Below are 12,490 nucleotides of genomic sequence, written 5' to 3' on the forward strand. Positions count from 1 at the left end.
TTTTTTGCCTTAGTATGTATGTATTTTTTTTTCCAATTTATTTATTTTCAGAAAAACAGTATTCATTATTTTTTCACCACACCCAGTGCTCCATGCAAGCTGTGCCCGCTATAATACCCACCACCTGGTACCCCAACCTCCCACCTCCCTGCCACTTCAAGCCCCTCAGATTGTTTTTCAGAGTCCATAGTCTCTCATGGTTCATCTCCCCTTCCAATTTACCCAAAAGCACATACCCTCCCCAATGTCCATAACCCTACCCCCCTTCCCCAACCCCCCTCCCCCCAGCAACCCACAGTTTGTTTCGTGAGATTAAGAGTCACTTATGGTTTGTCTCCCTCCCTATCCCATCTTGTTTCATGGATTCTTCTCCTACCCACTTAAGCCCCCATGCTCATGTGTCTTTTCTTTCATGTTTGTTCCATTAGTTGAATGTTAGTAGAGATATTCTCAGGTATGCCATACACATTCTTTGAAAATATCTTCCTTAATATTTTAAATATTGATGAGATACTTATCTAGATTTCATCCTTTAATTACAGTAGATTTATTAATCATTGAAAAAGTATGGTCTAATTAGTAACAGACTTAATTTTCTGTTCAGTATTTTTTTAAATTCAGTTTGTTTTAATATTTGTTTTTCAATATTTGTTTTTATTTATTTTTAAAGTTTTTATTTATTTGAGAGCAAGAGCGAGTGAGAGAGTTCACATGCACACACAAGCAGGGGGAGTAGTGGGAGAAATAGGCTCCCTGCTGAGTACGGAGGCCGATGAGGGGCTCTGTCCCAGGACCCCAGGACCACAACCTGAGCCAAAGGCAGATGCTCAGCCACCCCGGTGTGCCTCAATATTTGTTTTTAAATGGAAGAATTTAGTAATCTTTTCATTGTGCTCTGGCAAACTATATTTCCTTTTCTCACAAAGGGGCCAGTTACTGGCTTGTGATCATAATTTCTAAAGGTAATGTCCAGTTTAAGGCAGGACAGTTTTTACAATAATCCAAACTGCCTGGCTTGCTTCAGACATCCTCACAGCACTCTCTTATTGCTTGGATCTAAAGCTGCAAGTCATTTTGTTTGTAAGCCCACTGCTTAGCTTGCATTTTCTCCTGGTTCTCAGACTACATGACCACTAAACATGACAACTGACAGCAACAGGCCCACTAACCTTGAAGAGTGATCTAGGTATTTAATGAGAAAAAATGGTTTCCCTGAAGTCTGAAGGCATGTTCCCCTAAGTAACTGTTAAGGAGTGCTCTTCCTGTGCAGTGGAGAGACCCCATCAAAATATGCTCTTGATTCCCTCTGTGGTACTTAGAGCAGAATTGAGAACATTGGAGAGTCCCTGACTGTCACAGCCAAGCGAAGGATGGCATGCCTGTGTATTTGAGGATATGTGAGAAAAGGACTAGAAACGTTTTCAAATTAAAAAAACAAACAAACTGTATTGCATTGAGTTATTAAGATTCTTAATGTTCTTTAAGAATGTATTTTGAAGCATGAATGGATATCTTACTTAATATGTTACTCTAAGGAGAAATTGAGAACTAGTTTATGGTATTCTTTTTCTTAGCTGCAATTTTCTGCTCTTTGCCACTTCCAGTAATTTCGGTTTTTATGGTATTCAAGATAGTTGGATTTGAGCTGAATTTTCTCATTTTCTGTCTTCATTGATTACTTTCTTACTCTGCCCACAGTAATTGTATGGTCTCTTTAATATAAAATACACTGTATTAAAAGTCAATGTTTATATAGAATGAACATCATCAACTTCTTGTAGTTCTGAACTAGATTCCCTTCATTCAAGTGTTTATTCTTGGTATTTGATAGGGAGTCAGAGATCTTGACCCATTAATATTGCCTCCTTTATTTAAATTACCTGGCACTAGGAAAGTCAAAATTAAATTGGCCTTCCTCTTTCTTTTATGAGTTAGTGTTTGTAGGAAAAGTTTTGGTAGTGTTTTGTTTTGAGCACCGGTTTTTGTTTTTCTCCCACATGAACTTTCGTGTCTCTCTTTTCTGTTCTTTGAAAGTACTCTGTAAAGAAAATGGAACACTTGCATGATACTCTGAGTAATTGCATAAAGGGAAGGAATATTAATTATTTTTAAAATACAGTGATCAGTTAACAGCTCTCAGTTTATTTTCTAATCTTTGTTCCTTGTAAGAGTAATCAAAAACTAAAATGCTATTTAAAACCTCATTAAGTTTTGAAATATTTGTCTGGGTTAATGTTTGTGTCAATGATCTCAACTTTATTTGGTAAGGGCATTTATAATCTGAAAGCTCTCCCTTAATCAAAATTCTCACGTTGTTTTCGGTTCTTCCTCATCACAGGTTGTGCGTTCTTAATGTGGCTTTTCTATCTGCTGATCTACTATTCTTTTCTCTGTTCTTTCTCTGGATAGGACCTGCCATCCATGCCCTCTACTATTATTCTGGTATTGACCAGAATGTCTTAAGAGGCAGTCCCTTACCCATTTTTCTCTAACTCCCTACCTCATGCTTTTTTGGCAAATCTATTGCTCGCAGAGTCAGTTTACTTCCATGGTTTGAGTTTTCTTAATCTGTGAAGTAAATTCATTGATAGATTTTTAAGGCATGTTCTAGTTCTAAAGGTTATTAATTATAATAACAATAAAAATATTGTGTCACTACATTTTATTAAAAATAGAGAATAAGTCTGGCCAAGAAAAGAACAAATCTAAAAGAATAGTGTCAGAACAGGGGAATACCTAAACAAGCAAAAAACACTGAGAAATTAGAATCAGAAAGAGGCAAATAATACAGGAGTAATAATATTAACTAATATTTATAGGACTGTAAGTTACTATGTACGAAGTACCTATTATTTCAATAGGAAACATATTTAAAGAATTTTCCAAGGCATCTCTTAAAACCATACAGAATACTCATTATTTTAAAACAAAACTGTCATCCAAGATAGTAAGACCATAGTGTTTAAATACTGTATTCCAGTATTTTATAAGTGTGTATAGTTCCTTTCATCTAATTTCAGAATTTGTCTTTTTTCATTTCTGCTTTGTCCAATGCTCTTTACACATTCCACAGTCACTACTTTAAGTTCTTCTGATAGCCAGTCTTCTTACAGGACTCTTCAGAAAATGGTGACCAGATAGCATGTGTATACTGGTGGAGCTTAGGCAGTGGGCATCATCCTGTACCAAGGCAGCAGCTGTTACTTTATTGATGTGCATGTTTCTTCTACCTTGTTCCTAAGAGAATATCCATTCTCTGTGACTCATAAATCTTTCTCCCTCATGATGAACGTTTCAGCTATTGAGGCAATAACTGTTTTTGTTTTTGTTTTGTTTTTTCTTTCTTTCTTTCTTTCTTTTTTCTTTTTTTTTTTTTGCTTATTTGATGTATTTGACAAGTATAGATATCATGGTGATGATCTTAAGTTGCAACTACTGTTTTGTCCTAATTTGAAATATAATTCATGCCAAAAGCCCAAATTGAATAGTAAAAATGTCTGATATTACAAACTAACTGCGTAACAGATAGTTTTGAGTAAAGAAAGGTAAAAAATAATATATCCTTGTTTAGTTTACGTTGATGTTAGGTATAAGTAACCATCATGAACTGTCTTCAATTATCTCATAAGAAGATAGCTTGTTTTGTTTTCTTTTAAACAAAGTACGCAGCATTAACTTCCATAACTATATCCAAGTAAGACCCACTTCTAGACATTTACATTCAGCTTTGTGAAGGGCAGAGATACTATATTTTTTCTTCATTTTCCACCTTCATTCCAGTTTTGGAAGGAAATAAATAGCTTTCATCTCAAGCATAATGCAATTTTCAGTATTCATGGGAAAGTTATAAGTACTGTAAGTATTTAGGAAGGTGATACCATGCCAGTATAAATGCCAAAAGGGATGTGTTGAGTAGAATAATACTTGTTTTAATACTTTTCGAAGTTCTTACTATGTTTGATTATTGAAAACTAGATGTGCTGTGCAGTCTTATTTTTTTATTTTTCTTTTTTAAACACAGTCTTATTTGATGCAGAATACACTGAGTCTGATGTAGAGAATGGCTTGATCAGGGCCACATAACCAGCCACAGGGAAGTTCTAGGAAGACTTTCTTAGAGCGCATTCCGTTCTTCCTCATTCTAATTATCGCTTTGGCCCTCAGCAGCTTCCAGCAGATACAGACCTAATCCCTTGCCTGGGGGGTGTGCCCTAGGCCCTAGGAAAGCCAGTGTTTGCACCAGCAGTAGCAATTTGCGTGGGAGTTGTTACAGCCATACATTTCAGGCCCACTCCGGAGCAAGAATATACTTTCTCAGTTAGGTGATGACCCAGATCATTTAATGCCTGGTTTGGGGCCTCTGTTACATCATTTATTACTTCTACTAATGAGGACATTTTCATTTAAAAGCTTATTTTCAGTTCTTCATGTTCTGGAGTTAAAAACGCTAGTGAGTTTTCCATCACAATAAATATATATAACTTTTGAACATAAAAAGATGTTAACTCATTTTTAATGTTTCTTCCTTTTAGTTGAGTTTTTACAAAAATAAACTGCCATTCCTTTTTGCTTTAAACAAATAGATTTATTGCAGTTGGGAGTAAGTTGCACCCTGTGAAACTCAGAGAGATTGTCGGCATTGAGTGGGAAGGCCATCAGAGCTATTGACTCTTAGCTGGGTGTATATGTAGGAAGCATCTCAGAATATTGAAAAACTTGGCCGAGTAAAGATTTCCCACTATTTTATGAGAAGGTGTTTTTTTTTGTTTTTTCCTGTTGATTTTGCATTGTCTGTAAGTTACGTATTATGCTCTTTTATAACACAATGTCATTTAAAACTAGAGCATATTACCTTAGCTTCCTGATGTGTCTAGGAGGGAAAAATGGTCTACTTGCTGCTTAAAAGGCAAACAGAGTAAGACAAAAAAAAATGTAGAAAAAATTGTGGTTTCTTTACAATACAAATTTGGTTTCTTTTAGTTATGGTAACAGGGTAAGGGGTGCTAGTTTAGATGTCAAGAGATCTTTCTGGTCTTGGTTCAGCCAGTAGCTGACATTATGTCCTTGGGCATATCACTTCATCTCTCTTTTTGGACCTTGGTAGCTTTATTCGTTGAACCAGGAAGTTGACGTTTCCTGTTCTAAAATGTTACAATTCTATTTATGAGTTTCTCTTTAGTATGGCATAGTTACATAAGTGAGGTTTTGTGTACTTATATGAATTTCTTTTAATTTTAGATATGATGAATGGATTAAAGCAGATAAAATAGTAAGACCTGCTGATAAAAACGTGCCAAAGATAAAACATCGGAAGAAAATAAAGGTAAGTAGTTATTTTGCTAAAAATGCTTTTTTTGCTACATCATAGCTGTTAATTAAAGAAAATTTCCTCTAAAATATGCATTAAGCGTGTGTGTGTGTGTGTGTGTGTTAGTGTTGGTAGAGATAGCAATACTCAAGAGCAGTGAATTTACCAAATGCTAGATCTGGGTATAGTTAAAATTGTCAGCTTATGGAAAGGTCTTTAGGAACAGTACTGTACTAAGTGATCTTTGAGGCTTGTTTTAATCCCAGCATTGTGTAAGGCCACCCAGCCAGGTTTCGCTTACTTATTTCCATCCTTTTTGCCCCTCTCATTTCCAGCTAGGAGCCATAAAATAGTATGACCGGGAGCCTGGCTTTTAGTCTATGCCTGTATACTATTTAGGGGAAGAAAAGGAGGGGGCATCTGAAGAGCTGGTGGCCCCAGATCATGCAAGCTTCCCCCAGAGCAATTGTTCTTTTCTCACTGTAAAATTGGATCTGTTCTTCAAGTTTCGGTGTAGCAACCCAGGGGCTATAATTAGGGTTTCTCAAACCCCTTTCATCTCCACTTTTGGTCTTTACTGGGAAGTATGGAAATCAGAATATATAGTATTATCTTTAGCTACTGGAAGGGTTGTATGCGAGTGGTGTTAAAAAAGCCCATTTCCACAGACAAAGCAAGTTTTAGGAGGGAGTATTTCTCAGGTAGAGGAGGAGGTAGGGATGGGAATATTCATTCTGGGGGCGCCTGGGTAGCTCAGTGGGTTAGGCCTCTGCCTTTCGCCTAAGTCATGATCTCAGGGTCCTGGGATTGAGCCCTGCATCGGGTTCTCTGCCCAGCAGGGAGCCTGCTTCCCCCTCTCTCTCTGCCTGCTTCTCTGCCTACTTGTTATCTCTGTCAAATAAATAAACAAAATCTTTGAAACAAGAAATCATTCCCTAGGAGTTTTTCCCTAAATATTTATTCTCAGTTCAGTTCTTGCCCCCTCCCAGGGCATATATTAATTCCTGGTCATTAGGGAAGAATCATGTGAATTTTGGAAGAGCTTTCTAGATAATACTCTGATATTACACACTCCTCCCTCACTCTGTCTCGTCTGTCTTCTGATAGCCATTAAAAGCCATATTTGAATTCCCAATGGGGTGGACCTTTTCTGCCCTAAGAGTACAGGATACATTATGGTCTCTGGAATAAAGTAATGAAGTAGTGAAAAGGCTAGCAACAGAAGAAAAAATGGAGCAGCACTAATTACTGATAGGTTGTGGTCATCTACCTGCACATCAGGCTTTTCATTGCATTCTGAGAATTAAGTCCAGATGTCTTAAGTGAGTGGCTCTCACACTTGAGCATCTCTCACAGTCACCTGGAGGACTTGTTGGAACTCCGATGGCTTGGCTCCATCTCCAGCATTTTTTTTTTTTTAAAGATTTTATTTATTTACTTGAAGAGATCACAAGTAGGCAGAGAGGCAGGCAGAGAGGGAGGAGGAAGCAGGCCCCTCGCTGAGCAAAGAGCCCGATGCGGGCCTCAATCCCAGGACCCTGAGATCATGACCTGAGCCAAAGGCAGAGGCTTTAACCCAATGAGCCACCCAGGTGCCCCCCATCCCCAGCATTTATGATTCACTAGATCTGAGGTTGGTTCTGGGAGTTTGCATTTCTAACACATTCCAATAAAATGCTCTTGGTGTCGGTCCAGGGACCACACTTGGAGAACTGTTACCCCGAAACATCTGTAATATGTCATGAATTATCTTCTCTGCATCCAGAATGATGATAGTGATGTTCCACTTTTGAGAGAAGTGTGAAAGTAGTCCCTGAGATTCTGTAGTCTGTCTCTGTGGTGGGACGTCAGAGTTGTCTACTGCTCCGTCATGCTCTGCAGCATCATTTAGGAGGCTCGTCTCAGTGATTTTTCCTATACATTATTTTCAAAACAAATTTAAAAAGCAGTTTCCAGGAAGTATTTTAGTTTGCCTCTCCTCATTTTAGTTGTAAACGGACAGTTTTTTTCGACATGAGGGAGGGAGGTTGCCTTGTGACTTCACTTTTTAAGAGATCATTTGTTTAGAGTTATTCCCAGTATCAGCTAACTGAAGATGTTTGGAATTTTGTCATTCCCAACCAACATTTTATATTGAAAATGTTAGAAGTTTTGAAACTACCAGGTTGAAATTTTTTTTAGTGAATATTTAAGCCTTTTGGGTTTTAATTTTGAAGAATTTATGATGTCAGTTATTACCAGTATGTGGTTTGTTAGTCTGAATTGCTTATGGGATCACTAATTTATCTCCACTATTAAAATTTAAGTATTAGACAAAAATGTTTTATTTATCCTATAGTATTTGTTTAAAACTTTGGAAAAACATTTTTGGCTGTTTGTGAGGAGCTTCTTATGTTCTTTACTCTCGTATTATTTAATGATATGTAATAACAACTTTAAAATGAGTGTTAACATTGCTACTAATAAATGCTTCATGATAAATTATGGCTAACATGAGATACTTTTTTTTCTTAACCTAGAATAAATTAGATAAAGAAAAAGACAAAGATGAAAAATACTCTCCTAAGAGCTGTAAACTTCGGCGCTTGTCAAAACCGCCTTTCCAGACAAATCCGTCTCCGGAAATGGTATCCAAACTGGATCTTACCGATGCCAAAAACTCTGATACAGCTCATATTAAATCCATAGAAATTACTTCTATCCTTAATGGACTTCAAGGTAAACATAACAAATGTCCTGTTGCATGCAACTCTATATTTTTAGTTGTTACAAGTCAAATTCTATAAAGCCAATTCACTGTTTTTTAATTGGACCATAATTTTGTTTTCTGTTGTTACTTGAAATAAAATCAGCCATTGATTGATTGGAAATATTTCTATCAGTAGTAGACCTAAAGGTGTCATTAAATTTTAGTTACGATTTATTATTCACCCTACCGTACTGTACTGTGGGTTTTTCAGGTACTGTCCTTCTTCATTGCCAGGTAAAAGCATGGTTTGTCTTATGCAATATTAGACTATATAGTTATACTGAATTTTTTATAAAGAATACCAAACTTTGCTTATCTTGATTACATCTATTCTGATCTTTTTTATGATGGCATTATTGCTTAATACTTAAGGCAGAATGAAGCAGAACTATCAAATAATAAAAATGAGGAAGACTGGAGAGGGGATTTAATCAATTTGACTGTCAGGGAAAGGGGGAAATATGACCTGTTAAATGAAGTATGTTTCTTCATAAAAATATTTGACATTTCTCATGACTTAAGAGTTTGGATTTTTACTCATTTGGAGTATGACAGATTGTTTTATGTTTCTTAGTTTAGATGGTTATTTACATGAACCAGTTTTATAATGCTATAAATATTCTTAAGTTCAGGCTGTAATTTTCTGATGTATCAGATACACAGATAGTATATCAAAATGTATACATATATATGTAATTTAAAGAATAATATAAATATGATCATTGGTATGTCTACCATAGTGATGAACAAACAGTATTTATTTAAAAGAATTTTGCATTTCTGCCCCAGAAGTAATTAATATCCTGACTTTTAAAAAATTTTTTAAAAGATTTTATTTATCTGAGCGAGTGGGTGAGAGAGAGTGAGAAGAGAGAGTGAGTGCAAGCAAGGGGAGAGGCAAAGGGAGAAGGAGGAGCAGACTCTTCGCTGAGCGGGGAGCCTGATGCGGGCCTCGATCCCAGGAGCCCAGGATCATGACCCAAGTTGAAGGTGGATACTTACCCAGCTGAGCCACCCAGGCACCCCTAATATCCTGATTTTAGCGTTATCGTTCCTTTATTTTTCTATAGAACTAAACGTGTGTGTGTGTGTGTGTGTGTATGTATGTAAAAAACATACATTTCTGAAGAGCATATTGTTGAGTGTTTTTTAAACTGAGTAGCAAGCATAAGCCTTGCTGTGTGAGAAAAGGTGCTGTTGCACTCAGATGAAAGCTGCCTGAGAATGTTACCTGAATAGAGTCTGTAGGCCGTATTCTTACTTCATGTTCAGCTTCTCTGAGAGTTTGCAAAATCATCTCTAAGGAAATTCAGTGTGGCAAGGTCATAGAGGCGTTCTGGGATACATTGAGGCCCTCCATGATCTGAAAATTTGATGTAAATGTAGTGGATGATGAACAAGAATATGGGAGTAGGAAGCTGCTCTGTATTTTGTGATTTTAGGCCTACCAAAGCCTCTTACACCTTATCTTACACCTCTAGCTTTCAGGTGCAGGTCAGAGCAAAATGTTTCTTCTGGGTAGTCAGCTTTCGACATTCCTTTTGACTCTGTGGGGGCAAGCTAAACCTCTTTAAACTCCTTTCGACCATGTGGGGCTTGATCCCGTCTTAGTGGTAGTAGTCCTTCACACTACACTGCTAGAATGGACTGGTTTCCTCCCGCATCTGGTATATGGATATCTTCCCGGGGAGATCCCATTCTACAGTCACTCACTCTTCAGAGTACTCCTTGGGATTGCTTTGTTTTGGCATCTCATGTTTTTTTAACCCTCCTTGAGCATACGGAACATACTCTCTAGTAACTTTTCAAGAACAAGTGGGTGAGAAGGAGGTAAGTTTTGAGAGACTATGTAAGTCTAAGAAAATCTGTTCTGTGCATGGTTTAGTTGGGTTGAATGTTTTTCCTTCAGTATTTTATTGGTATTGTCTTTTTTTTCTTCTAATGTTGTTTCTGTGGTGCTCGCTTCGGCAGCACATATACTAATGTTGTTTCTGTGAAGTCCAGAACTCTTCCAATAACTCATTCTTTCTGTGTGACTTGTTTTGTTTTGTTTTGTTTTTCGCTTTTTGCTTTTTCCTATCTTTGGAATCTTGAATCTTTGTTTCTAATGTCCTAGAATTTCACAGTGATTATGGCTTATATGGATGTATTTTTATCTACTGTCTTGTGTTCTTGCTAGGCTCTTTTCATTCTAGAGACTTGTGCCTTTCTGTTCCACGTTCTTTTCTTGAATTATTTTGTTGATTATTTCGTCCTCTGCATTTACTGGTTGTGTGCGCATGTGTGTGTGGTTTTTTTCTTGGCTAATCATTATATCAATATTGTACTCTCTGTAGTATATTCTATTATGTTTCTCTTTCTGGGGGTGGGCTGTTATTAATTATTTCATATTTTTCTTTGATTCCTTTTTTTTTTTTTCTAAAGATGTATTTATTTGAGAGAAGAGTGTGTGTGCAAGTACACGATCAGGGGAGGGGCAGTGCCAGAGGGAGATGGGAAGACTCCCTGTTGAGTTGGGAGTCTGATGCAGGGCTTGATCCCAGGACCCTGAGATCTGTACCTCAGCTGAAATCAAGAGTTGGACGCTTAACTAACTGAGCCACCCAGGTGCCTGTTTTCTCTGACTTAGAAATTTTCTCAAATTCATCTTATGATCCTTTTTTTTTTTTTTTTTTTTTTAAAGATTTTCTTTATTTGTCAGAGAGAGAGAGGGAGGGAGAGCAAGCACAGGCAGACAGAATGGGCAAGCAGAGGCAGAGGGAGAAGCAGGCTCCCTGCCGAGCAGGGCGCCCGATGCAGAGCTCGATCCCAGGATGCTGGGATCATGACCTCAGCCGAAGGCAGCTGCTTAACCAACTGAGCCACCCAGGCGTCCCTACTTCATCTTATGATCCTTTTATTGACTATTAATTTACTGCTATAATGCTTAGTGACAGCTGTAGTGGTTTTAATTTTCAAGAGCTCTTTATTTTCTATATGGTCTCGTACCATTTCTGTTCTTTGAAGTTGGGTACAACATCTTATCTTTCTGTCTTTGCCCTTTCCAAAGAATGTTACTTGTGTTTGTTCTTCTTTTGCATGGGTACTTACTTCCAATTTGTTTTTTCCTGCTTTATTGTTTTGATCTTTTCCTTGGACTTGATCTTTCCTCCAAGGACTTTTTCCTTGGCTGTCTTCTCCCGATTAGGAATCTTGAGCACATGATTGGGACAGGTCAACTTTGAGTTTCACTGTAGGGTATTCTGGGTGGGTCATTTTTTGGAGAGGACTACTGTCAGATCTTTAGGTCTGTTTCTTAGACTAGTTGCATTCTAAAGAGAGGAGTCTTCTAGTCTTGACTGGAGGGTAAAAGAATGGCTATCCAGTTGAGGAATAAGAAAGGGAAGAGGGGAAGTTCTTAGCATTTTTTTTTTTTTTTAAGTAGACTCCACACCTAGCATGGAGCTCAACACCGGGCATGAACTTATGACCCTGAGGTCAAGACCTGAGCTAAGATCAAGAGTTGGACACTTAACCAACTGGGCTACCCAGGGGCGCCTTAGCATTTTTAGCTCCCTGACTTCACTGACTTCAGCATCACACCTATACCTATGCCTTCAATAGTTCTTAGCATTGCCTAGGCCAGGAACTCTGTCTTACCATCTTCAGAGAATAAACTTCCAGAAGAGGAGTCACCTAGCAAGCGGCAGTGGGAGTGAGGATCTAGGAATGTAAATACTTTGTCTTTCAAAAATTTTATTTATTTATTTGAGAGGGAGAGAGAGAGTGAGCCAGAGAGAGAGAGCACACAAGCCAGGGGGAGGGCAGAGGCAGACGGAGAAGCAGACTCCTGCTGAGCAGGGAGCTTGACCATGTGGGGCGTGATCCCAGGACCCCAGGATCATAACCTGAGCCTAAAGTGGAGACTTAACTGATTGAGCCACCCAGGCGCCCTAAATGCTTTTCAGATAATGTTCACCTAATGCTTCTTATTTTGGGCTTATTTTCATAGGTACATGGTATAGCTAGTTATCCCTGAGTCTCTGGCAGACTCGTTTTATTCTCAGCCCCATTCACTGCTGACTTGAGAAAAGGGTTGTCTTTCTTGGGTCTGTTTACTCTCATTCATCTGCTTTTTGGCTTGCACATTCTGTTGCTGTTGTCATTGTCCCCATTTTTGTTGCTATATTATTTCAGAAATAGTGTTAACATACCATATATATGATAGATGTGTGTGATGTATAATTGTTCATATATTGATATGTTATTATATATTATAATAAATATATATCCCCAAATAACACATATATACGATATGATATTTTATCATTGACACTACAAGCCCCATCTTTTGGGGCAGGGCTCTCTATAGTATAATTGATAAATCTTTCTGTATCAGCACATTCATACTATGGAATAGCTGCATCATAATTTGTTTAATTAGCTCTTGATAG

The 12,490-nt window shown here is 37.7% G+C and overlaps 1 protein-coding gene across 5 annotated transcripts in view; it reads left to right on the plus strand.

The window, feature by feature from the left end:
- ARID4B (AT-rich interaction domain 4B) overlaps positions 1-12,490 on the plus strand; it is a 142,539-nt gene that overhangs the window by 108,891 nt on the left and 21,158 nt on the right. For all 5 annotated transcript variants that reach the window (XR_006383268.1, XM_044239333.1, XM_044239335.1 and 2 more), the window contains 2 exons: positions 5,239-5,323; positions 7,828-8,026. Coding sequence is in view for 4 of the 5 variants with exons in the window: in XM_044239333.1 (XP_044095268.1) it covers positions 5,239-5,323; positions 7,828-8,026 (284 nt within the window). In the remaining variant the exon portion in view is untranslated. The remainder of the gene's footprint in view (positions 1-5,238; positions 5,324-7,827; positions 8,027-12,490) is intronic.

Source organism: Neovison vison, chromosome 2 (assembly GCF_020171115.1).
Source record: "Neovison vison isolate M4711 chromosome 2, ASM_NN_V1, whole genome shotgun sequence".
Classification (NCBI taxonomy): Eukaryota; Metazoa; Chordata; class Mammalia; order Carnivora; family Mustelidae; genus Neogale; species Neogale vison.